General features: G+C 45.9%; 1 protein-coding gene across 1 annotated transcript in view; it reads right to left on the bottom strand.

The window, feature by feature from the left end:
- CSMD2 (CUB and Sushi multiple domains 2) overlaps positions 1–25,731 on the bottom strand; it is a 600,568-nt gene that overhangs the window by 166,779 nt on the left and 408,058 nt on the right. The window contains 3 exon segments of the mRNA XM_058718151.1: positions 13,773–13,899; positions 18,806–18,997; positions 20,768–20,924. Coding sequence (XP_058574134.1) covers positions 13,773–13,899; positions 18,806–18,997; positions 20,768–20,924 — 476 coding nt within the window.

The raw sequence follows: 25,731 nt of genomic DNA, 5'->3' as shown, positions 1-25,731 counted from the left end.
GGACAAGCACGCCCAACGCCCAGCGTGAGATGTGCACAGAGAAGCGAGTTCTGGAGGACACTGGCTTTAGGGATGAGCAGGGGAAGAGAAGTCCATAGAAACTAAGACTAAGACTTAGAAGGAAAAGCAGAAACAGGTGCAGCCTTAGAAGTCAAGAGAGAAGACAGTCTCAGAGAAATGGCAATGATGGCAATAGCATTCAAGCTGTGCAGAACACAAGGCTGGCGTGGCCCCTGTGATTCTAGTGACAGCAGTTTCCATGGTGATGGGGCAGGACTGGGGAGAGGGGCGGGGAGCCCAGTTCCCACCAAAGGAGGGGCCCGAGTTGGTCTCAGGGTCTTAAGTCTGGTATCTGGTTTTCCGGGGGGTACAACCTGGGTGTCTGCTTCTTTCTCCTACTCCCCTGGGGGCTGCCCTGAAACTGCTCTCTCTGGAGCTGGGTCTTCATTGCACAGCTGGCTGCCACCTGCTTCAACTACAGGGTACCCTCAACTGTGGGGTTGTCCCTGTTCCAGGATCTCCATACACCTTTTTGTTGTGGTGTTTCTGCAGAGTCCCACCGCAGTCTCCCTGTAGCAGGTGCCCCGGGGAGGGCCTCTTCCACCCGGTCCTTGCTCCCTGACCTCTTCCCACCAGCCCGCCACTGAGAGCCGGCCAGACTTTGCTGGTAAGGCAGTACGGTTCATTGATACTCGGCCTCAATGACAGGAAGAAGTTTCCTACCAGAGTCTCCATATGAAAAGCTAGGAGAACCTCGATTTTCACTACAGGCGCCTGTACTTCGCAGGCAAATCCTGCTTCTGGGATTTGGTCCCCAGTTCTCTCAGTCCCAAGGAAATGCGGACACATTGGTTTTTTGTTTTTTTGTTTTTTGTTTTTTTTTTGGATACCGCATGCCCTGCTGCTTACAGGTGGTTCATCTGTATCTGTTGTACATTAGAAAGATACACAAAAACATCTTGACATGTTGATTTCACCTGCCTTCTGACTGGCCCCAGAATGTGAAAGGGCCTTGGGTACTCCCAAACAACTGTTCACTCCATGAACAAATGGATGCTGCACAGATACGAGTCCTAACTGCGGATCTTTTTACAACAAGAGAAAACAGCACACAAACGAACAGCTGCTATGGGGGGGAAGGGGGTCAGAAATCATTCCTGCCCCCAAATGAGAAGGCAACCTAAATTATCCTCAGTGACATTGGAAACGACAATAAGAAAATAATACTTGTTTTATAAAATGCCCCCTTCTGAGCCACGAAGCTGCAAACCAACAATTAAACCATGATCATAATAGCAGACAATAATAATTAAATCATCCCGCCATCCAAAGAGCAAAAGCGGAGAAGACAGACCAAAGCCCAAAGCAAGCATTGGTGTCTAGAGCGAAATGAAAGGCTCTTCTTTCCTGGGGCCAGCTGGTATTCATTAGAAAAGTGATTCTTTTGTTACTTCTGTGAGCAAGAGAATAAACCTGAGCTTCTGGTCACTGAAGAAACCACAGTTTCCACCCGGCCACAGTTTCCATTCTGGGGCAAGCATACAGACGCAGGACTTGGGCTATTCCTTGTGTCTCACCCTTCCTTGCTGGCTGACCTTGCACTGGTTTCCATCTTATCATCAGCACCTTGTAAACGAAGGCTCTGTGACTGTCATTAGCCAGACCTGCCCTGGAGGTGTCAGGGGATTCTGTGAGGGGCAGATGTGTCTTTATCCTTCTTAGAATAAGTGTTTTCCATAACATGAAAGGTTCATGCTTCCTGAAGAGGCTGCGTAACACAGTGGAAAAGAAACAGTGGCTAGGGAGCCAAAGACATAGCTTCAAATCTAGTTCTATGACAGCTACTCAGGTGAACTTGCACAGCCTCAGTTTACTTGTCTGTACAATGGCAGTAACTGGGCATCTGTCCAGCAGTGTTGCTAGGAGAATTATTGGAGATGAAATCACATATAAAGGTACCTGGCACTGAGCCTGATACATAGTGTAAAATCAATAAGTGGTAAAATCACCTAAAACAAATTCTGTTTTTGTTCTCTTTATTTTTATTGAAATGTGACTAATATACAATATTATATTCGTTTCAGGTGTACATTTTTTTTTTATACTTACTTAAGAGATGTGTTAAAGTCCTCTATGATTGTCAATTTCTTGTATTTACGACAGATTTCATTTTATGTTTCCTTGTTAGGTTACATAAAGATCCACGACTGTTAGCCTTATTATGGCATAGACACTATTCCAATGAAATAATTCTCTCTGTCCCTGGTGGCTGTTGGCATTCCTTAGCTTGGGGCTCCATCATTCCAGTCTCTGTGTCTGTCTTCTCCTCTGTGTGTATAAAATCTCCCCCTGCTTCCCTCTTATAAAGATCCATGTGATTGCATTTAGGGCCCACCTGGAGAGAATCCAGGCTCACCTCCTCATCTCAAGGGCCCGGATTTAATCACAGCTGCAAAGATCCTTTTTCCAAGTAAGCTAATGTTTACAGGCTCCAGTCATTAACACCTGATATCTTTGGGGGCCATCATACAGCCTGCTGCAATGTCTTTGCAAGCTTTTCAAGAAGCCTGAGTGTCAATTTTCTGTGTCTTCTATGCATATTATATCCTGGCTGGATCAATGGTTCTTGGGTCTCACAACACCACTGGCTTCGGCCTTAGATGTTAAGGGGAAGCGATTTTAGGAGGACTGGATTCTCTGTGGTGGTGGCTTTTTGTAAATGACTGTTTATCTGAGGGGGATTGATGATGTGCTTACCTGTGTGGGTGTGTTTTCCCAAAGGCTTTCCGGGATTTCATTATTCTTGGAATTGTTTGATTTGTTCATCAAGTTGTATCTAATTAGTTTTGCCTGGAACTCAGTGAGTCCATTCAATTCACCAGGATGCTTTAGCCCTGGTCCATCGTCTGCCCCTTCTCAGAGGACTTTGTTCACAGCTTGTATTTTATTACCCCTTTCTCCATTTGCTCCTCGTTCTTCTCCACATGTGCCGCCGGGTTGGTACTCTTGTCTTTTGCATTTGACAACTCCTCTTTCATTTATTTCCACATTCTTGTAGTTTTTCTCTGCAATCTCAGATCCTCCAGCTTGTCTCTTACTTGAATGCTTTTATTTTTTACAAGGCAAATGCTGCTCTTGTGGATTTTGGTTCCTGTGTATTCAGCTTCTTTTTCATTCTTTGCTTGCCTCTATCACTGTCCTTCTATCTCAGGATCTCCCCTCCCCCACTGCATCATCCAATCTTCTGCTACCGATCATCCCTACTTCTCATATGTCAATGAGAATATTATCCATAAATCCATTTATGTTTTCTTTCGTTTACTAGAGTAAAATTTTTTCAGAAAATGTTTCCATTTAAAAAAAAAATTTTAATGTTTATTTATGTTTGAGACAGAGAGAGAGAGCATGGGAGGGGCAGAGACAGAAGGAGACACAGAATCTGAAACAGGCTCCCGGCTCTGAGTTGTCAGCACAGAGCCCAACATGGGGCTCGAACTCACTAACCGTGAGATCATGACCTGAGCCAAAGTCAGAGGCTTAACCGACTGAACCACCTAGGCGCACCTATGTTTCTATTTCTTTAGGGAAATGATTCTTTTTCAAGAATGGTATGTGTTAAGTGGCATCATACAAGTTCATTTTATTTATTTTTGCTGGTTTCCTTATCTTTTGAGGGGGAGAGATCTATACTGGTCCAACGAAGTCTACGTTTCTTCAGTTGAATGGAATCCCCCCTCTAAGAAATCCTGGAATTCATTTTTTGGATGGTAAACTGGCAGTCAGTTTGATGTCTACAGGCCAATTCAACTATCCAGTGTAGCCCAGCTGGATTATTATTCTTGGATGATTTGAAGTAATTTGTGTTTCTTTTTTCTAGAGGTGATCCATGAAAACTAAATTGCCAGAGAGCATCGCCACACTTATATCTACATTTACACCTCCCGGGTTATCCATATCCTCTCCTTCAAAAAACTTCTGAGCTCCTTTTGGCGATTTCCTGATTTGTTGAAACCTTAAGCCTGACAAAGGAACACCCCGCCGGGTATGTGCTTATCTGTTCAGCTCCTTCAGGAGGTCAGCTCTTGTAGTGCAAGTACATGGACCTTCTCTGTTGAAGGTTTAACTACTGCCATGGCTCAAAAACAAACCTTCTGGAAGCAGCTAAACCTGCAGCCATGATTCCTGGCAAGAGCTACGAACAGAAGCTTCACTTCTGGTGCCTTCTGCCTCCTCTGGGCCAGCTGCCCACTTGCTGTTGAAGGGGAACAACAGTGACCGCAGTGGGGGATTGCTGCCCCATGATTGATATGCAACAGCAGGCAGGGAGTCCAGATTTCCGGTGCAGCCAGATGTTTTGTCTAGTTCAGGCTCCTCCCAGGAAGACAAGCTCCACTGGGTAGGGGTTCTGGTTCATCAAAACTGTGCCTCCCTCCCACCCCTCGGTAATCCTACTGCTTGGTGACCAACAGCCAAGAATGGAGTTTCCAGGTCACCCTTTGCATTAATCATTAAAAAGCATCCCTACAGTTAAAAATCAACAAACTATCCTCATTAGCCAAATATGAGCATTAAGAGCAGAAATTGAAGCTTCCAGAACAACATTTCCACCCTCCATGGGCCCCAGATCTCTTTAGGGAAAGCATGCCTGGAGACGACTGTCCCTTCTTCCTTCCCCCTTTCCCCTCCATGTAGCCCCTCACATATAGCTTGTAAGCCTAGCCAGATTTGTACTCAGAAACAAGGCGCAGTTCTTCTGAATATAGCAAGGGCCTCTCAAACAGTTATCTTAGACTCCTCCCTGGTTTCCCAGCCAATTTCTCCTTGGCATTGACACCAGTGACCTTCTTTTAGGAATGGAGATACCATCATGTCACATCAGACAATGGGTTCCTCCAGAAGCAGTTCTGTACGTTCACCCCTTCCTCCCTTTCATGTTACCTCCACCCTGCATAGCGAACTACTACTATGCTTTTAAATGCACCTAGAATAGCTCCTCTTCTAATACCCTGCCCCCAACTGCTACCTGGGATTAGGAACTATCCTTGCAAATGCTTTTCAGTTGTGCTTTGTACAAACTTCTACTACAGCACTTATCGCATTATATTAGAATCTGTAGCAGACCCTGTAGGACGGTCTATCTGCACTCCATTTCCAAAAACTCGTCTATCTCTACTAGTGAAACTGTAACGGCGAAACAAAATTGATTTCCTGCTTTCCCAGCCGGGCATCCATGGCGAGTTCTGATGAATAAAGTGTAGGAAGACGTCTGTAAGCATGATTCTTCCTGAAGAAATACACAAACCATCCCAAGGAGAAAGATCTGTGCCCTGTCCTCTCCCCTCTTCTTTTAGACTGTGACACAGACACAAGGTGTGGAGCCGCAGCAGCTAACCAGGCGAGCATGAGGGTACAGCCGAGGGCAGTGCAGCAAGAAGAAAGGCAACAGCATCCTGAGCGGCCGCCCTGGGTCTAGACGGGACCTTCAGATCCTCGTTCCAAGAGAAAAGTGAACCTCCATCTGTTGAAGCCAGCTTTAGTCAGTTTTTCTACTTCCATTCCTAACTGATGAAATTTCTACCCATACGACTGAGACTTTCAAGGGAAAAGACTGTTTCTTATTTATATTTATACCCTCAATACCTGGCAGAACGCCTGGCACTGAGTAAATGCTCCAAGTATTTTAATTGAACTGAATGTCGTTACTGTCTTCAAAATATTCCAATGGCTTCTCATTATACTGAAAAATCCATTTAGAGTCCTCATCTTAGCCTGCAGGGTCCTGCGGAGAGCCCTCTTTACCCGAGCAACCTCATCTCCCCCATGCGGTCCCCAGCCACGTCAAGGGAGCACTCTTTTGTGGATAGACCCTACATTGTGCCCTGTGTTCGTGCCTTCGCTCTCTTTCCCCTCAGTTGGAATGCTCGCCTCTACACCTCCAGGCAGGCCTTCTCTCTCTCTCTTCTCCATTGCTGAACTTGGCTTGCACCTGCTCACAGTCTCTGCTTTGTCTTGGAGGGACCTGTTCGTTTGACTATTTCCTCCCACAGAATGTGAGCCCCTGGAAGACAAAGACTGGCCTTAGTGTAATTGTTGTGTTTCCCACCGCACAGTGTCTGGCACAGAGAAAGTGTTCATTGTGTGTTTTGTTCAGTGGAACTAAACCAGGGTCAGAACGACAGACTGGCGAGAGAAGAGTTTGGAGCTAGACAGAAAGGGTCTGAAGCCCACATCACTGGGTAATTGTGAGATATTCACCCTTTCTGGGCCTCGATAGTCTCATCTGTAAAATGGGGATAGTAATAACTGATCAAGAATGTGGTACGAGGTACGTGTTTGATAAATGTTAGGTAGAGGACAGGACCAAGAGCAGATGGCTTTGCTTCCCTCTCTTCAATTTTTCTCTGAGCTGGTCCACTGATTATAACAGGGAAAACTCTAACCCAACACTGGAAACTGAGAAGGCGTCTCATCCATAGGGGATGAAATTCCACGTTCTACATACTGACCACACAAGGAAGAGTGACATGGAGGGTGCAGCACAGTCTGCTCTCCTGCTGTTGGTTGTCAGGCCTGGATGGAGTTCACTGGTCAGCCTGTCCGATTCTTGGTACTCAGGGGAAAACACACCTACCAAATGCTGGAGACGCCCCTGGGTTCCAGGACAGAATCTGACTGCCAGCCTATGCTTGTCCTGCACACCCAAGAAGGGCCCATTTTTCTGCCGGGACCCCACCCAGGACTGAGGGCCATCCCTGCAGCTACCCACTGTCCTTCCTTGCCCGGCTTGCTGGGGTGAGGTTGACCACAGATCCCTCTGATCATCTCCAGTGCTCGGCTGGGGCCAAGGGCAGGCTGAGGAGAGGTGTCTGCAGGCCTTCTGCTGTCTGTGCCCCAGGGGATGGTCCCTTGGATTGGTCTGTGGGCTTTCCCACATCGTGTCCCATCTGGGGCACCAAGGGGAAGCCCGCCTGACACCTGTTCCCACCAGCAGCATGGCACCCACCACCTGGGACTCTCAGGGGTGAACTACAACCTGCTTTGCCGAGGGGCCCCATCTGAGTAAAATGAACCGCCTTCCCAGTTCCAGGAGGGGTTTCTCGTCACTTGGGAATTACATGCCAGGCACTGTTCCAAGTGCTTAGATACGTTAACTCACTTAACCTCATCGTAACCTTAGCTGATGGGTACAGTCTTAAATCACCATTTTACAGCTAAGAGAACAGAGGCCCAGAGTGCCTGCTTAAAGACCTTCCCAAGCTACACGGCTCATCAGAGTGGCGGGCAGTCTGGTGCCAGAGTCCAGCTCTGAGCTGCAACTCGATGTTGAATGAACAACAAAACCCCTGGGGATGTAAAGAGAATTGGCTCCTCAGAGGAATCCAGCTGATTAATCAGATTCAATGGCCCAACTGAAAGATGCAGTTAATGCAGGAAAAAATAGGAGGCGTTGTAAAACAGAACATAAACAGTATTTTCAGGGAGGTGCAAGACGGTAATACATAGAAATAACAAAAGTAAGCTGTCAAGGGCAATGTGAAAACAAAAAAGAATAGCTTCCTTAAAATAAAAATGAAAACAACAAGATTCCCAAAATAAAGGAGAGCAAGATGAATACTGTTGAAAACAGAATTAATGAAAACACAAGATCGCTGGCAGAATAAAAAAAAATAGGATACAGAACTTTCAAATCACTAGAGGAAAAACAAAGCCAATTAAATCAAATCAGCTGACAATAGGAAGAGTTAAAAATGAAAGAAAACAATAAGGACGCATTATCTGTTTTGTTTGAAAAAGAGCATAATACGTTTGATGGAAAAGATATATATATATATATATATATATATATATATATATATACACGTATATATGTATATATGAGCACCTGGGTGGCTCAGTCGATTAAGCGTACGACTCTTGGTTTCGGCACAGGTCATGATCTCCCAGTTTGTGAGTTTGAGCCCCACAGCCGGCCCTGTGCTGGCAGTGTGGAGCCTGCTTGGGATTCTCTCTCCCTCTCTCTGCCCCTTCCCTGCTCGCACTGTCTCTGTCTCTCTCCAAATAAATAAATTAATTTAAAAAAAAAGAAATATACAAAAACCCTGTGCTCTTTTCACTTTCTTTGAGTATACATGGAACATAAATAAGACAAAAGTTCAAAAAGTAAAAAGGGTGCAATGCAGTAAAAATAACAAGTAAATCATATGAAATACATAACCACTAAGTTAAAAAAACTTTTTAAATATTTATTTATTTTTGAAGGAAAGAGAGAGCGTGAGTGGGGGAGGGGCAGAGAGGGAGAGGGAGACACAGAACTCGAAGCAGGCTCCAGGCTCTGAGCTGTCAGCACAGAGCCCAACATGGGGCTCTAACTCACGGACTCACAGACTGTGAGATCATGACCTGAGCCCGAGTCGGATGCTTAACCGACTGAGCCACCCAGGCACCCCACCACTTAGTAAGTTTTAAGAACATTTTAAATAGGGATTAAAAAGAATTCTACACTGAAATTACACACTATTTAAAAATCAACCCAGTTGAGTCCTCTGTAGGAAAAGAAAAAAACCTCCCCCAAGGAAAAATATACTGAGAACGGGAAGCAGCCAACACAGTTAGATATCATTTTGTCTGTCAAACTGAGAAACACAGACAGGATTGACAGCAGCTAGTGATGCTGTGCAGGGAGGCAGACTTTTGGCGGATGCGTAAATTGCCACAGTGACCAGAGGGAAATGTGAGATCATGTATTAAAATTTGCCTTCTAAGAATATATCCTAAGGAAATAATTGGACAACTGTTCAAAGATTCATGTGTAAGGATATTCACTGGGGTGAAAAACTGAAAATATTTACTTTATTAATAGGGGAGTAGAAAAATAAATTATAGTTGTGCCTCCAACAGAATTCTCTGTAGCCATCAAATGGGATGAGGCTGATCTCTATATATTGACATAATAATATGATGATACAGGATTAAACAGTAAATCAAAAGCGAGTCACTGAGCCATGCATGGAGATTATCTTGTTTTAGAAACCACGTTTGCTGCATTTGCCTTATGCATCTATCGGCATACAAACTAAAAGAATTACCAGAACAAACTGATCTCAACGGTTCTCTTCTGTGGGCTGTGTGGAGGAGAACAGAGTCAGATTCAGGGGACTTTTGCTCTCTACAAATTCCTTTATTGTCTGCATTTTGAATTTTTCAAAACAAGTGTCTATTTTTTATATAGAAACGTCCTATACAGATATTCCCACTTTAAAAATAACAACTTAGGGGTGCCTGGGTGGCTCAGTTGGTTAAGCATCAGGATCTCACGGTTTGTGGGTTCGAGCCCTGTGTCGGGCTCCGTGCTGACAGCTCAGAGCCTGGAGCCTGCTTCGGATTCTGTGTCTCCCTCTCTCTCTGCCCTTCCCCTACTTGCATGCTGCCTCTCTCTCAAAAATAAAGAAACATTAAAAAAATAGAAGTAGTAGCTAGATCTTACTCTGAATAAGGACTCAAACACAAACAGGGCTTTTTGTGTTTGTCTTCATTAGGGTCTAATCATGAATTCCCTTCACTTTGCTGCTGGTTAGTCAGGTGAAGGGCTTGTGTGGGGCACTGAGGGAGAGGAGGTGAGAGGGGGACAAAGAGAGGGAAAGAGGGAAGAGGGGGAGGGAGACAGAAGAGAGAGAGAAAACAGGCACAAGCACAGATGTGTGTGTGTGGATGTCACATGCAGTGTCAGGAAAAGTCAAGCTGGGTGGGGGACCGAACGAGAAAGGGAAAGGCGTCCTGTCTCTCATCTCCATCTTTTGGCTGCTCTCAGTGCAGCCGGGAGCCCTCCTCTGCTCCTTGGGCATCAGCTCCCTGGAGTCCGTGGGCTGCCCAGAAGCTCTCTAGAGGGTGGACCAAAGCTACCTTCACCTTCTCCCTGCTGTTCCCCATTGTAGGGGCCTCACACACACATTTAGCACACCCCCATGACTTTATAGTCCTTGCTATGTCACCCTGCAGAGGACATTCCGTGTCCTTGTCTTGATCTTCTCTTCCTGAGGGTCAGGAAGGGGTCCTCCTGTCTCCCCTCCAGCCCACCCCGTGCCCACTATTCCTGTAGGTGACAACGGTCCTCACCCTTGCCCAGAATTCCATCATTGATTTCTTGTGCTCGCCTGTCAGCTGCTCCTAGGGCCCTCTGTTCTCCTCCGGCCCTTGTTCTAAACCTTCCTTCCGGGGATCACGCTGCCTGTCTTGGGTCTGCTAATGCCACCGCGCCATGGAGACGCACACCCTCCGCTTTAGGAGATGCGTGCCCAAGTATTTAGGAATGAAGTACCGTGATGTCCACAATGTACTCTTGAGTGATTCAGCAAAACGGGGATAAAGGCAAAAACAAAGAGAACGCCAATATGGGAGAGTCTCCACAGTGGCTGAGCCTAGGTGGCAGGCATGTGGGTGCCCACGGGCTGGTCTTTCCACTTCTCTGTGTATTTTACGTATTGTATGTTATGCAACAAAACACAGGGGAACAGAAGAAACCACACTTTCCATATTTCCTGACGAGAGTGAGACCAGCTGGTGTGAACACTTCAACGTTTCCTGAATGTGTCCCTTCTTCTCCCTCTCCCTCTGCCACCCCCCACTGCCACTGCCAGGGTTCAGGCTTCTCATCCCGACCACGATCTGGGACAGCCTCCTTACTGGGCTCCCAGCCCCAGGTCACTCCATTCTCCATAAGGATGCCAGGACAAGTCCAAACACAGCCTCATGGCCTCCAAGGTCCTCCAAGCTTGGGCGGCAGCCTGCTCTACCAGCTTTATTGCCCACCATTGCCTCCTGCCACAAAATCGAAGCTGATGCTCCAGCCCTTGCGCCTGACCACGTCATGTCACTTCCTCTGTCTAGAAGGCCCTTCCCCTCCCACCAGCTTTCCTCCCTGGCTACCTGGCATCTTCCTCTCCATCCTTCAGCTTTTTCACCTTTTCCAGGATAGCATCTCTGGTCTGTCCTGTCTTTCACTCCCTATCCCTCTCTATCTCTCCGTCTCACTGTGCATACATGTCTCCTCTTTGCCAACAGTGTCTGGGTCTCATTCACATATGCAATGCCAGCACCCTGCCCAGACAATGCCATGTGATAAACAGACAGACAGCTGTTACATGAATAAATGAATAAATGAATGAATGATGTTCCGGGGTAGGAAAGCCTTCTGATTTGCACACATGTACATTAAAGTAAAAGTCATTACACTCCTCATTCACTCATTGTGCACTTAACATTTACTGAGGGACTCTTGTGGATCTACTAGTCATATAAGTCCCTTTGTACCTGACTCCTGCTTCATTCATTCATTCATTCATTCACTCATTCATCACTTGACACTTATGGATCCAGGTGCTGGGGGCACCGTGCTGAGAACTGGGAGACTTGTAGAAATGGATCAGGCAGAGACCGCAGCTCTGGCTGGGAAGGTAAGGCAGGAGCACAAATATAGCACAAAGTGGTCAGTGTCAAGGAAAACGCGGGCTGCAGGCAATGAGAGTTCAAAAGAGGGAGACATGGCTCCCAGGAGTCCAAGAGAGGGGATTGGGAAGACTTCCTGGGTGAGCAGACACATGTACTTGACTTTGAGGGATGGGGAATTTCAGACATAAGCCTTTGGAGCAAGGGGGGCATTCCAGGGAGGCCAGAGTGGAAACAGAGGCACAGAGCGAGGCCATGAGCAAAGATATGCACAGGAGCCACCAGTTGTTTGGCTTTGCCGGGATGTCACTGAAGGGAAAGGGAGGGAAATAAGGTTGGGGAGGTAGGTTGAGGTCATGAAGACCTTGAAAACCAGGATAAGATGTTTAGCTTCTGTGAACATGGGTGCCATGGAAGGTTTCTGGTTAGCAGGTGAGCTGACCAGGTGTGCTTCTAGAAGCTTCTTCTAGCAGAAATGTGCAAGATGAATTTGTACATTTAACTTGTGCCCCTAATAGTGCAAAACCCCTAAGAGCTCTTCTGACCTTGTTTTGCACAGGGCTTAGCTCAAAAACTTGCACATAGCAAACAATGCACTTCTTTAATTTTAATTGAATGGAGTCTAAGGACCTATGTACATCAGCAAATACACAAGTATCTGTATGTACCTCTTGCAGCAACATATCCGTTCAGCCAGTTCCCCTTGACTGAAGACTCTCTAAGGCAGGATCGTCTCTAGCTATGCTTCTCCTTGCCTTGATTCCCCACTATCGCACATCTTCAACCCTTCATTCCTGGGTCACTACAATAGACTCCTGACTGTTTTTCTTTCTTCTTCTTTTTTAAAAAAAAATTTAATGTTTATTTATTTTTGAGAGAGAAGAGACAGAGCATGAGCAGGGGAGGGGAAGAGAGACACACACACACACACACACACACACACACACACACACAGAATCCAAAGCAGGCTCCAGGCTCTGAGCTGTCAGCACAGAGCCCGACGCCAGGCTTGAACTCACGAACCGTGAGATCATGGCCTGAGCCGAAGTCGGATGCTTAACTGACTGAGCCACCCAGGTGCCCCTCTCCTGACTGGTTTTCTTCCTGTGAGTTCTCTCCACTGGAAAAGGCCCCAGTGGGACAAGCCTGCTTAAGAACCTACCATAGCTCCCTCTTGTCTACTAGCATTTAAGATCTTCCGTGACCAGGCCATGCTCCAACCCTCTCCACGCTCTATTCCTTGTCCACATGCTTCCCCCTCTCCAGCCAGCTGTCTTGTCAGTCCTCCTTCCAGACCTCTGCTCATCCTGCACCCCTAACCGGCTCCTCTCCGCACAGCTCATCTAAACCATAGCCTAAGGCCCAGCTGGGCCAGCAGTATGAATAGTGTAAAGACTCAGAAAAACCCAGGTTCACATCCCAGCTTTCTGAGTCACTGTGCATTCTCTTGGGATCTCAGTGTTCTTGTTTATAAAATGTGAATGAGAACTATGTCCATTCATTATTAGGACTTACCATCAGTACTAACAGGGCTATTGTGGAGAATTGATAAGACAATATACGTGCCAGGTCCCGTGCTGGGTAAATGGTGACATTCCTTTCTTCTCTGATTCTTTGGAACTCCCAGGAGTAACTCCTGTTGGTCAGATGCTTGTATGGAAAGGAAGTTCTATTCTGAGGGCATACATATGAACTACCAGACACTGTGCTGGGCTTTTGTAATGACTCCCTCTACAACCCTAAAACACCAGCATTTTTGTCCTCATTTTACAGATGAGGAAACGCAGACTGAGAACAGCAAGCAATCTGGGATCACACAGCTCTGCGCCGACACTACTGTCTGAGAAGTAACCACAGAAGCGTTATTAAATATTTAGTATGTTCCAAGGACTATGCTGGGTGCACTGCATGTGCTGTCTCCTTTAAGTGCCTTATCCTGACGCTCTGCTACTGTAAGCGATACAGCACAGGAGATAGTGGGACCCAGAGGGAATAAAGGCTGTGCCCAAAGTCCTGCAAACAGCAAGTGGCAGGGCTGGGATTCACGCTGGGGTTTGTATGACCTCCAGCTCTGCCCTCAGCTACTCTGCTGGAACTGTGCCATCGAGGCCAGAGAGTTGTCTGAACTTGAACCGCAGTCCTGGGAGGCTGAGACTGGCCTTTCCAGGTTTTCCATAGGCCTCAGCCTAAGCCTGGGGGCACGGCAACCACCACTGATCACAAGGGCCTCTGGGGCAGGCCCAGCTACTAGCTGAGTGGCCTGGTGATGATGCTGGTGAGGACCGTCCTGAGCCATAGGCAGGGGTTACTTCAACAGCCTAGACACTTACCCGATGGTGCAACCAGCATCAGCCTCGATGGTCCAGATGCAGTTGAGATTGTGTTCGTAGGGAGCCGGATACCCGGGTGACAGCACCTGGCCCGACACCTCTCCTTTCACTGTCCCTCCACACTCAGCTGAAAGAAATCCCAAAAGAGTGAGCTTTACAGGGTGGCCTGCACTGCCATCAGTGACTCAGTGGCTCCTCTTGTCAGGGTGCCCAAGTCCCTCTTGTGCCCTGCAGGTGACTGAGCACAGCATACAGAAAGGTCCCTGGATGCTATTTATATCCACAGTCTACAAAGAACCCTTACAACTTAGCAATGAGAAGAAAAACAGCCCAAACAATGGGCAAAACGTCTGAACAGACATTTCTTTGAAGAAGGTATGCACACTGCCAGGAAGCCCAGGAAGAGATGGTCAACATCACTAGTCATCAGGGAAATGCAGATGAAAACCACAATGAGCTATAGCACCTCACATCCACAAGGATGGCTGTAATCGAAAGGCCAGACACGAAAAAGTGTCCGTGAGGATGTGGAGGAATTGGAACCCTCGCGCATTGCTGGTGCAGCTGCAACATGGTGCAGCTGCTTTGGGAAGCGGTTTCCTAGTTTCTCAAAATGTTGAGCGTAGTCACCATATGACCCTGCAATCCCACTACCAAGCATAGATGCAAGAGAAATGAAAACATACGTTCACACAAAAATGCGCACAGCAGCATTATTCATAATAGCTAAAAGACGGAAACAGCCCAAATGTCCATCAGCTGACGGACGGATACACAAATGCGGTGTCATCCATATGGTGGAATATTATTTGATCATAAAAAAAAGAATGAAGGATCGATACCTGCTACAACATGGATGGACTTTGAAAACAGTTTCCTACGTGACAGAAGCCAGGCTCAAAAGGCCACATGTTATGTGATTCTGATTATATAAAATGTCTAGAACAGAAAAATCTATAGAGACAGAAAGTATGCTGGTGGTTGCCTGGGCCTGGGGGGAGTGTGCAGGGGGCAGTGACTGCTGATGGGTACAGGGTTTCTCCCAGGTGGACAAAATGTTCAAAAATCAGATGGTGGTGACGGGTGCAGAACCCTGTGAATAGATAAAAAGCATTTGGGCTTCAAGTATATGGTATGTGAATTACATCTCAATAGAGCCATATAAAAAAAGGTCCTTGGGTGGAGGGCTGACAGCTTACTCTGCGGCCAAACTCCTTAAAGCCTCCTCGATGATGCATACACTTGAACCTGTGCCTTGCCAGCAATGGGGCTGCGTGGGGTGCCAGGAGCACAGAGGAAAACAAGCCTCCCAAGGGCCAATGGTCTAGAGGAGGAGACAGCCACAGTGTGCCCCAACAGAGGTGCATTTGTGGCAGATGACAGCTCAGAGGAGAGGGGGCTACTTCCCCTAGCTTGGGGCAGGAGGAGTCGTGAGGAGGAGCAGGGATGGAGTGGGTGGGGGGAGGAACATCAGGGAGAGGATGCTGCAGATGGAAAAGAGAAAGGGCAAACGTCGTGGAGGTGGGCCATGGTGTGGCAGGCTGAGGGGACAGGGGACGACAGGGGAGATAAGGCCGCAGAGCTCATCAAGCGTCAGACATCCAAGGACGCCGTGCATGAGGCTGGGGACTCTCCGGGGGAAGAACCAGTCACCTTACACACCAGCGAACTTTACACACTAGGAAGTATACTCTGGTGGCAGTCTTTGGGGCACGAAGGGTGGAGCTGGACTCAGGGGATCAGGTCTAAACTTCCCGTCGGAGCACCTAGTCCCCCGGGTCAGAAGCTGGTGATCCTCTGGCCTTCTTCCTCCCCACATCTGATCTGCCTCCGAGACCCAGCCCCTGAACCCCTGGGGTGTTCGTCACATGGACCTCCCTCGGCCTTGTTGCTAGAGTCCTGGCCGAGGCTCTGGCCATTTCTGGGTGGCACAGTTGCCCACCCCCAGCAGTGCCACCTGAGGGACCTTTCTAGAATGCAAACTGACTGGGTCACTGCTTGCTTCAAACCTTCCTTCCCAGAATGAAGTCCAAGCCCCAGAGGGGCTCCTTTTGGCTTCTTGGGCCCCTCCCAACACCCCTTGGTCTAGCCAAGCCTCATGAACACTAGGAGCCAGGACAATGAGGCTTCTTCACGCCTCCATGTGGACTGACAATGTGAAAACATCTTTCTCAGGGGACCTTTGTGACCTGTCCCCTCCCAGGTACAGTTGCCACTGTCCTCCTTTGTGTCTCCATTGTAACAGGAGCAGATTTTTTAAAAATCACAACCATGTTACAGTCACATCTGTCTCCTTCACAAGACCAAACGCCTTGGCAGCAGGGACCTTGTCTTACTTGTATTTGTGCATCCAGCGCCGCTATAGTGCCTGGCATGTTACAGATGTTTTAGTAAGTGTTTACTGAATGGAGAGATCCATGGATGATCAAATGAATGAGGACGCTTACTGCTTTCCAGGAAAATTACTACAAGGGTCAGAGTCAAGGGAGCATGAGTGACAATGAAGAGGAGAATTATTGCAAGAGTGTTTTAGGAAAGGGAATGAGTGACTATGCAAAATCCTAGAAGAAACAGGAGAAGATGGGACCCAGGTTGCAGATAGAAGACTGGCCTTCACCTTCATTAAGTATTTCATGGGCCCCTTGGCTTCACTCGGGGACACTATGGCATGGTCAGGGAGGAGGTGCTCTGCCAGTAAGCCTGCTCATGAGACTGGATCCTTTGCACGCGCCTTGCTGTGAGTCCCCCCCCCCCCCCCCCCCCGTGTGCTGTTGGGACGGGAAGTGCTTGAAGGACGCAGGGCTGAATGGGCCCCATTGGGGAGTGGGTGTGGGCAAGAGGACAGTGAGCTGTGGGGAGGAAGACTGTCTGGCCCCACAAATGGGGGGCGGGTAGTGGAGAGGTGGCAGGACCTTATCCATGCCCTTGGCTAGAGCTTCCTTCCATATTCCAGATGGAGAAGCCCGTCCTGTGTTTGGAGGCAGCAGCAGTGGGGGCTCTTCCTCACGGACGCAACATCTGGGAGGAGCCAAGAGGCCAGCATGCTGCAGATTCATTGACAAGACCATGAGACTCTACTCTTTCTGGTTGTCACCCTTCTTCCCATCTTTAGAGCCTTGGCTGCCTCATGTGGGCTGTAGCATCCACTCATCGACAAAGAAAGCCTCTGCGATGTCTTAAACTACAGTGGTCATTTCTGCTAGACCGTGATAAAGTCCACCACAACATGACGTGTGTAAACATATACACCCACAACCCCAAATATATAGCCTCACTCCTCTGTGTGGGGTCTGAGGGAGTCTCCGTGGGGAAAACCTCCGAGATTCAAAGTTTAAGTACTCTTCCCAGCACTGCTTGAGTGGATCCACTAAGTTCAGCCCAACCAGCACATCTGATATTCAAAAGAACCTTACAGTGAATCCTTTCTGCAAAGCAACTGTCTTGTAACGTGAATCATCTCCTTTCGCATTTCGCCTGCTCTAGCTTGCCTGTGGCATCATACTGTCATCCATTTATGCATATGTCTCCCCCTCACTGGCCGGGGATCTGCCCTCCTCAGAGTTCCTAGTGCCCAGCATAGGACCTAGCACATGAAGGAAAGAAGGGGACAAAAACAGGATGCAGGGAGAAAGGGATGGGGCATGACTGCAGACTGGGTCAACCTTAGAGGGCAAAGGGAGAGGCTATTTAGAGGTCGTCATGCTGGTCTGTCCACTGTCAGGCTTAACATCTTCTCTTTTAGACCCTCTGTTGTACAACAGTGCTGAAATCCTGTTAAAATGAAGCTGTCTAGGGGAAAAATATTGGCCATTACCGTTGTCCACCACGCTGGTTCAAACCCTCAGCACTCACACGTGCTAGGCCAGAAGCCCAACCCTCACCCCACCCTCCTCCTGCTGGTGAATTCTTACCCATCCTTTTGAGTCTGTGCAAAACTTCCTTGTATCTCCTCGACACTTTGCCCTAACTCTTTGCACAGTGCTTATCTTGTATTATAATTATCTGTTTATGTGTCTATTTGCCTTGCTAGGCTATGGGGTTCCCAAGGGTAGGGAAAAATACTTTATTCTTTCTTTGTTTACTTCTCTGCCTCTGCACATACCCAAACATATAGCTGCACCAATTCTGGTGTGTGGCTCTTGGTACGTACTTAAGTGTTTTCCCAGTGGATGTCTTGTTCTTATAGGATTGACCAGCACTGCACAGACATGCCGAGGTTGTGGCACAAGGGGAAGGGGATGGGGGAGAGGCCTGGTGTTTGGGGGTGGGGAAGCAGGACAAAGCAGTGGGGTGGGAATCTTGTTCAGCAGGGAGGGGAACAGGTGCAGTGAGGTAGGTGGTGAGAAATGAAAAGGCCAGATGGACCGAACGATAGGTTCTGCCTACTTCATACTTCTGCCCTGGACCAGACTGCTCTCATCCTATGACACATGGAGAAAGCTTAGAGGGAGCCTCTGCTGACATTCTGGAAGCACCAGAGGCTTAAGAAAGTGCTGGTTCATTATTATATTCTTCCTCAAGAATGAGGTAGGTGCTAGCTCATTTTCTTACTCTTTCTTCCAACTTTCTCCAGGAAAGGGAGCATAAGCCCCATTTTGCCTATGGGGAAACTGAGGCCCAGAGTGAGTCAGAGACTCGTTTGAGTCTGAGTGTTGCAAGAACCCTGGGAACCCAGGCAAAAGCTCCACCTCTTCTTAACTGACTCTCCCAACTTTCCTCTGTTGCCAGCATTACAATTCCGAGGGCATGGCTTGGCTGTGGTCCCACTTGGCTAAATGTGTGACAATGGTGGCTTGCCACCCGCCTGACTGAGCTGCTGCAACACGGGTGTAATGAGGTGTGAAAGTGAGGGAACAGAGAAGTGGGGGCAGGGTAAGCGAGGACTCCCGTGAACAGGAGGATTCAGTCCAGTTAGGCAGTCCCAAAGTGCTGGAGTGTGGGGTCCGACGGGACAGCTTTCATGAGACCAGAGCTGGGAGCATGGGGCTGGGAGGGGACCCGAGGGGTCACTCAAAGAGCAAGAGGCCTCCTACCGACACAGGTGGGGAGAGGTCGGTCCCAGGTCCTGCGCTCCCCACTCAGACACAGCAGCTCCTCACTGCCCCGCAGGCTGTATCCAGGGTCACAGCCGAAGGACACAGAGCTTCCCGCAAAATGGCCTCCATCATGAACCTTGTAGCCAAATTGCGGGGTTCCTGGATCCTCACACTTGATGAGTTCGAAACCTGCCGATGAGAGGAGAGATGGGGTAAGCAAGACCCAGCGAGGCAGAAACCACATTCCCTTCCTTCCCTCAATTTGAAGCCTGCGTCCTCAAGGAAGCCACCAGGCACGTGCCTCTGGCCTCTGGCAGTCTCACTGCTCTGGGGCCACCACACTGCTGTGCTCAGCAGAGGCGATGCTACACCTGCCCCCGCACGTGAATGGTTTCAGTTATTTCTCCCAGGACAGCCTTTAATAGTTTTCAGACATAAGGTCTGGGTTTCCTATTTCCTTTGTTTGACCCCCAGAGCATTTTGTTAGCAAGGCTGCTCTTTCCATTTTGCTCACTGAGACATTCTGATGGGATAGTGTAATATGGAAACGTCCCTTCAAATGCATATTTCAAAGTTCAATTATGTCCTGCTTAAATACGCTTTATTGAGAGAGGCTAGAGAAGGCTTACGCAGAGCGTTTCTACAAAGCGCCTACTATTTGGCAATTTACTTGTGTTAGCTCTCATTTGTTACCCACAGGAGTCTTACAGGGAGGTAGAAGTATCTGCATTTTACAACCGAGAACATGACCTGGTTCAATAAGTGGTGCCAAAGTCACACATTCTCAGATGACAGAGATGGAATTCGCATGTGACTCTAATTCTCTTCCACTGATGTGCCTGCTGTAACAGGCATAGACCCCTATGCCAGATGGCCTAAAGCCCAGGTGAGAGGAATCTTGAGTGGACTCACTGAGTTTTGTTTTTTTTTTCCTAGCAGCTTTATTGAGATATAATTCACATACTGAACATTTGCCCATCTGAAGTGTTCGGTCTTTTAGTATATTCTCAGGGTTGTGTAACTCTCATCACAATCCACTTGCGGATTTTTCATCGCTTCTGGAGGACCCCTGTCCACATTTCTGCCCCCCAACTTTCTTAGTCCTCGGCAACCATCGATTTCCTTCCCATCTCTATGGATTTGCCTGTTCTGGACAGTTCATATAAACAGTCCATACAACATGCAGCCTTCTGTGACTGGCTGCTTTCACTTGGTTTTCAAGGCTCATCCATGGTGTAGCATGGACCAGTGCTTTATTCCTTTGTAACAGTTAAATAACATTCCATTGTATGGACAGATCTATCACATTGTGTTCATCCTTTATCAGCTAATGGATAATCATTGGATTTTAAAATAATCCCTAAAAGCACATTTCTTTGTATCTACTGGGAAGGTCCAGGAGCTCAAATAAATTAATACGATGGCTGTGAAGCCAAAGTGTGGGGATGTAATCCCAAGTACTACGGGCCTGCATACAAACCTGGGGGCTTTCTGTCTTTGACACTCTGGGAGTAAAAGACAAAGCAAAAATCATGCAAAAGGGAAAGAAGCAAGATTCAACTCTTTAGGGAGTAGTGAAAAATAACATAATTGTACATTAACGTTCACACTTTTTACATCTGGCTGCAGCTGAACCTTATTTTATAAATGCCACAATTAGGAAAGGCTTGTTTGGTTGCTTTAGTTAAAAGCCTTGGCGTTCATATTTTTCAAGTATTAGTCAGTAACAGGTATGCTGTGACCCTCAGTTAACCACAGAGTTAAACCTTAGAGCTGTATGCCAAGGGGCAGCTTACTCAAAGCACAGGCACAATGTCTTAGAGGAAACAGTCCGCTAAGCGTGCGCCAGAGAAAACCAGACCTGGAAAATGATGGTGATGCCCCAGAGACAGACCTCCCCAACTGCGGAACTAGGGAAAGCCTGATTTCATCGTCCACTCTGATGCAACAGAGACTTACTGGAGAATTGCAGCTCAAAGCCCTTGCTGGTGTTCTCGGCATCGGTGATGAAGTCAAGCCACAGACTACTAGACGTGCTGTTCAAAGTCACCCCCATCATCTCAGAACGGCTGAACACCCCCAGCAAACGGGCGGACTTGTTGTTGCCGTCATAGACCTGGATGTAGGAGAGACCCCGACCTGATGTCAGCATGGCCTTATTTTGAACAACAGTTTCTCATCCCACAGCCTATATTCCCAGAGTTTAGCACCAATGATGTCTGTTAGAGGGGCAGTGAGGCATCAGATGCAAGGTAGACGGCACAGTGAGCCAGTAACAGGGTGAGTGATCAGCCCCTCTTGTCTCTCCTAGGTGCCAGTTCTGTGCCCAGCCCATCTCCGTGTGAATCTGGTCTGTAGGAACCGGTAGCTGTTCTAACCTTTCCAGTGGAGCTCTGCTTTGTCCCTCCAAACCCCATATGGCACCAGCTTACTCTTCAGCAGCCTGGGGAGGCAAGGAGGGGGCTGCCTGAAGGCCCAAGCCATCTGTTTCTGCACACAGGCACACTGGAAGCACCCGATGTCTCTGCATTGCTAAATAATCCTGTCCTTCCAGATGAGATAGCAGTCCTCCCGCCTGACCCCACCCCACCGTGGCAGTGGCCTGTCTTGACTACTCTTCTAGACATGGCCCCTGGGATGCAGCAGCATGGAATTAAAATGACCAGTGTGTCACGGTGCCTTTCCTTTCCCCAAGCTCAGCCTCTGCCCCTTCCCTCCTAAAATGAGGGCTCCAGCGAGGGCCTGCTGGGCTTGCCATGGGTGGAATCGCACAGGCATCTGGCTTCCCTCACTCCCATCTGTCCCCTGAACTTCTGAGCACCAGCAAAGACAACAGTCATCAGAATAATGAACTGGCTCCCCAGGTTCTGAGGTTGCTGCTCCTTTCCAGATAATTGTACAAATAACAACAGAAGTTGTGATTGAGTGAAGGACCCCCCTAGTGCTTTGGTAAATATCAAAGATGGGATCTATGGGTGGGTGATGAATATTTGCGCCTGGCACCGGATGTGGTGCCAGCTGCCAGCAAATTGGAACAATATTTCCATTCTACTATTTATGAAGCAAAGCTTTCTAAGAGAAGCCATCCTTTAAGCGAACAGTGCTGTATATTACAGAGATTTGTTTAGGCCCCTGGGAGCCTCAAGTCTGTTTCCAGATTCCTTGTACAGCACCACTGATAGATTGAGAGAATTCTGGAGTTCCAACAGACATAGAGATGACACCAGTTCACCAGTGCTCACTGCAGCACCCAAGTTGTTAAAAATATTTTTACCCACTAAAACATACTGGAATTAATTGATCAAGGCATTGATCGTCAATACTTGCTAACATCACAGTAACAGAAACAAGCAGATATCATGAACACCACTACTTACTTATGGAGTCATTTTGCTAAAAAAAAAAAAAAAATCAAACCTGAGTCACATCAAGTCACTGGATCCAATTTCTAACTTATAGGAAGTACAGAGGACGTAGGAATATATGAAATGATACTCTAGGAATATGTTCAGCAAACCTAGAATATGAAAAGTCCCACTGGAAAAATTACCTGACCTCCTCAACAAATAAATTACAAGGGATGGAGGAAAAAAAAAAAAGATGGAGGCAGAAACCCATTGATTAAAAACCATATGAGACAACCAATTCCAATGTCTGGGCCTTATTTGGATCCTGATTCAAATAAACTGTAAATTAAGAAAAAGTATTAGGACATTTATGAGATAATTGGAAACTTGAATATTCACTGGATATATGATGATATTAAGAAATTGTTGTTAATTAATAAAAGTGTAATGGGAACAGGATTATTTCCTTAATTTCTAAGCATAATTCATTCTAACTCATTAAGGACAAAAATGTTCATAATGTGTCATTATGATAAAATATTCATTGCAGAAAACTTATAAAACAGAAGAACACACAGAAGATAACTCTCAACGCTCACAACATTTTGGAGATGATCTTTCTATGCTTTGTTCTATGCATGCCTTTCCTTATATATATTTATTTCCTTAATTTTCAATAAAAACAAGATCAAACTGTAGATACTATATGGTAACCTACTCTTCCACTTAATATAATGTGCATATCTTTTGAATCATTACATATTTTTCCCTAACAGCATTTAAATAACTGTAGGACTTTCCATCATACAATTAAACCAACCCATACTATCCTTATTCACACATCATTGTCTGGAATGTGTGGCCTGGCATGGAAGAGACATTCAATAAATGTATGATAAATAAATAAACCAATGTTTTCTTCTAGTACTCTTGTCCTCAAATCCACCTGGAATTTATTTTGGCATAAAATAGGAGATAAGATTCTACTTTTTCTCCTTGGTTGATAAGCCATTTAACCCAACACTATAAATATTACATCCACCACCAATTTTAAATCTACCTTTGTCACATAGACTATTGTATAAATTTGGCTTTGTCTGTCAACTTTCTATTCTCTTCTATTTCTACTACGCTACCTATTTGTCTTTTCCTGCTCATTACCCATATTGTTTCAGTTACCATAGCTTTATAAAATACTCAAATATTTAGTAGGGCAAGTCCTCTCTTGTCTTTTTTTAACTTAAAAAATTATTCTCCCATGTTTATTCTTCTCGATAAACTCAAGATGAGCTTTCTTAAATTAAAAAAAAAAAAAAAAGACCTCCGGCTCCATCCTCCAAAACTCCCCAACGTGTGTAATTCTGACTGATTAAAATAAAATGTATGGATTAATAAGAGAAAAAGTCCATCTATATGATATTGAATCTTCCTATCCATATACATGGCATCTGGCTTCATTTAATCAAGTTGTTTTGTATGTCTCTCAGTAAAAATCTGTACTGATTTTTGGGTGTTTTTATATTTTTTATTACAATTGGGATACATCTGGGCCTTTGTATACATTTATTCTCTAACAGAATATTGTTTGTTTATAAGAATGCTTTGATGGTCCAGTTCATCATCATATACAGGTGATGGATTTGTCTCTGAGTAATCAGAGAGAACCCATACACATCCACTATACCTAACCTTTCCCTTTTCTTTCTCGAGTAGATGTTTTTATTTTCTTCACCTTTGTTGTCGTATAATTGACAAATAAAAATTGCAGATAATTAAAATGTACCACTTAATATTTTCAGGTACCCATACCATTACATCTAATACGACAACTCAGCAAGATGGCTGGCTTAAACATAACCACACTACGTGGGCAGCTTTGCACATACAGTTACAAACAATGTGGACACTCCTAGGGACACTACTGTATGTCTGCCTGCACACGTGCTCAAGTTTCTCTAGGGCATACGCTTAGAATGGAGATGCTGGTTGCTGGGAAGGCACATTTTCAGCTTTGTTAGATATTGCCAGATTGCTCTCCAAAGAGTAATACAAATTTAATCCCTCTGACATCGTATGACAGCTTTCATTGCTTTGTATCTTCGCCAACACTTGGTATTTTCAGGCATTCTAATTTTTTCCAATTTGATGGGTGTGAAACGCTATCTTATTTCAATTTGTATGTCTTTGATTATCCCTGAGGGTGAGGATCTTTTCATGTGTTTACCCATAATTCCACTTTCCTCTTATGTGAATTGCTTGTCCATATCCTTTGTTCATCCACGAGTGTGAAACCTCCTTGCATTTATTTCAATTGTATGTCCTTCCAAATAAAGTTTTATAATTTTCTCAGTAAAGATGATGCACATCTTTTAGACTTATTCCTAGGTGTTTTATAGTTTTTGCTTCCATTAGGAATGAGCTCTTTTTTTTTCTGATTATATTTTAGTTTATGTTTAGTTTAGTTTATGTTTTCAGCCACTTTGCTCAATTGTCTTATTGGTTCTGATGTTTTATCCATTGAGTCTTTCATATTTTCTAAATAGAAGAGAGATAATTTTATAAATTCTTTTCTAATTTTGATAGTTTGTTCTTTCTCTGATCTGATTGTAGTGGTTTTGATCTGCAGAAAAATGTTGAATACTAGTGGTGATAACAGAGCTCATGTCTTGCTCCTGACTTCACTGGAAATCCTTAGGAAGTTTTGTCATTAAGAAAAATATTTGCCATAGGTGTTGGTAGGAACTTTTTATCAGATTAATAAAGTTTTCTTCATAGTTTTGAGGTATTTTTTAAGAATCATGAATGAATACTGAATTTCATCATGTGATGTTTTGAGGTGACTGGCAGGATCACATACTTTTGCCTTCTAATCTGTTTAGGATATTAGGTTGAATCACATGAAGTTGCCAATATGTGACTGGTTTTGACCTACAAAGACAGCAATTTCATAGGGTTTGTCTAGTACATAATATCATGAGCTTTTCTAATATTGACACATCCTCACATTCCTGGAATCAATCCCACTTGGTCATTTTTGCTTTCAGACACAGCTAGATTCAATATGACATTGTATGTATGTAGGGTGTTTAGATCTATGATAAGTGACTAGTCCAATAGTTTGTTCTTCTATGGCCCTCATTCAGTTTGCTATCAATATTTCTACTTGCCTCATTTAAATAAAATGAATTAGGATATGGATGCTAATTTTTCTCTTTTCTGAGTCAGTCTGAGTATTGCAGGATTAGTTATTCCTCAAACTTTTGTCGGTTTACCTGGAAAATAGTCTACACCTGGGGCCTGTGAGACAGGATATGGGCAGGATCCAGTTTTATTCTTTTTAATGTTTTATTTATATTTGAGAGAGAGGGAGAGAGAGAGAGAGAGAGACAGACAGACAGACAGACAGTGAATGGGGGCAGGGAGGGACAGAGAGAGATGGAGATAGAATCCGAAGCAGGCTCCAGGCTCTGAACTGTCAGCACAGAGCCCAATGCGGGGCTCGAACCCATGAACTGTGAGATCATGACCTTAGCCGAAGTCGGACACTTAACTGATTGAGCCACCCAGGTGCCCGAG

This window comes from Neofelis nebulosa, chromosome 2 (genome assembly GCF_028018385.1).
Source record: "Neofelis nebulosa isolate mNeoNeb1 chromosome 2, mNeoNeb1.pri, whole genome shotgun sequence".
Taxonomy (NCBI): Eukaryota; Metazoa; Chordata; class Mammalia; order Carnivora; family Felidae; genus Neofelis; species Neofelis nebulosa.
Note: the sequence above shows the minus strand (reverse complement) of the source record. Positions and strands in the feature narration are given on the sequence as shown.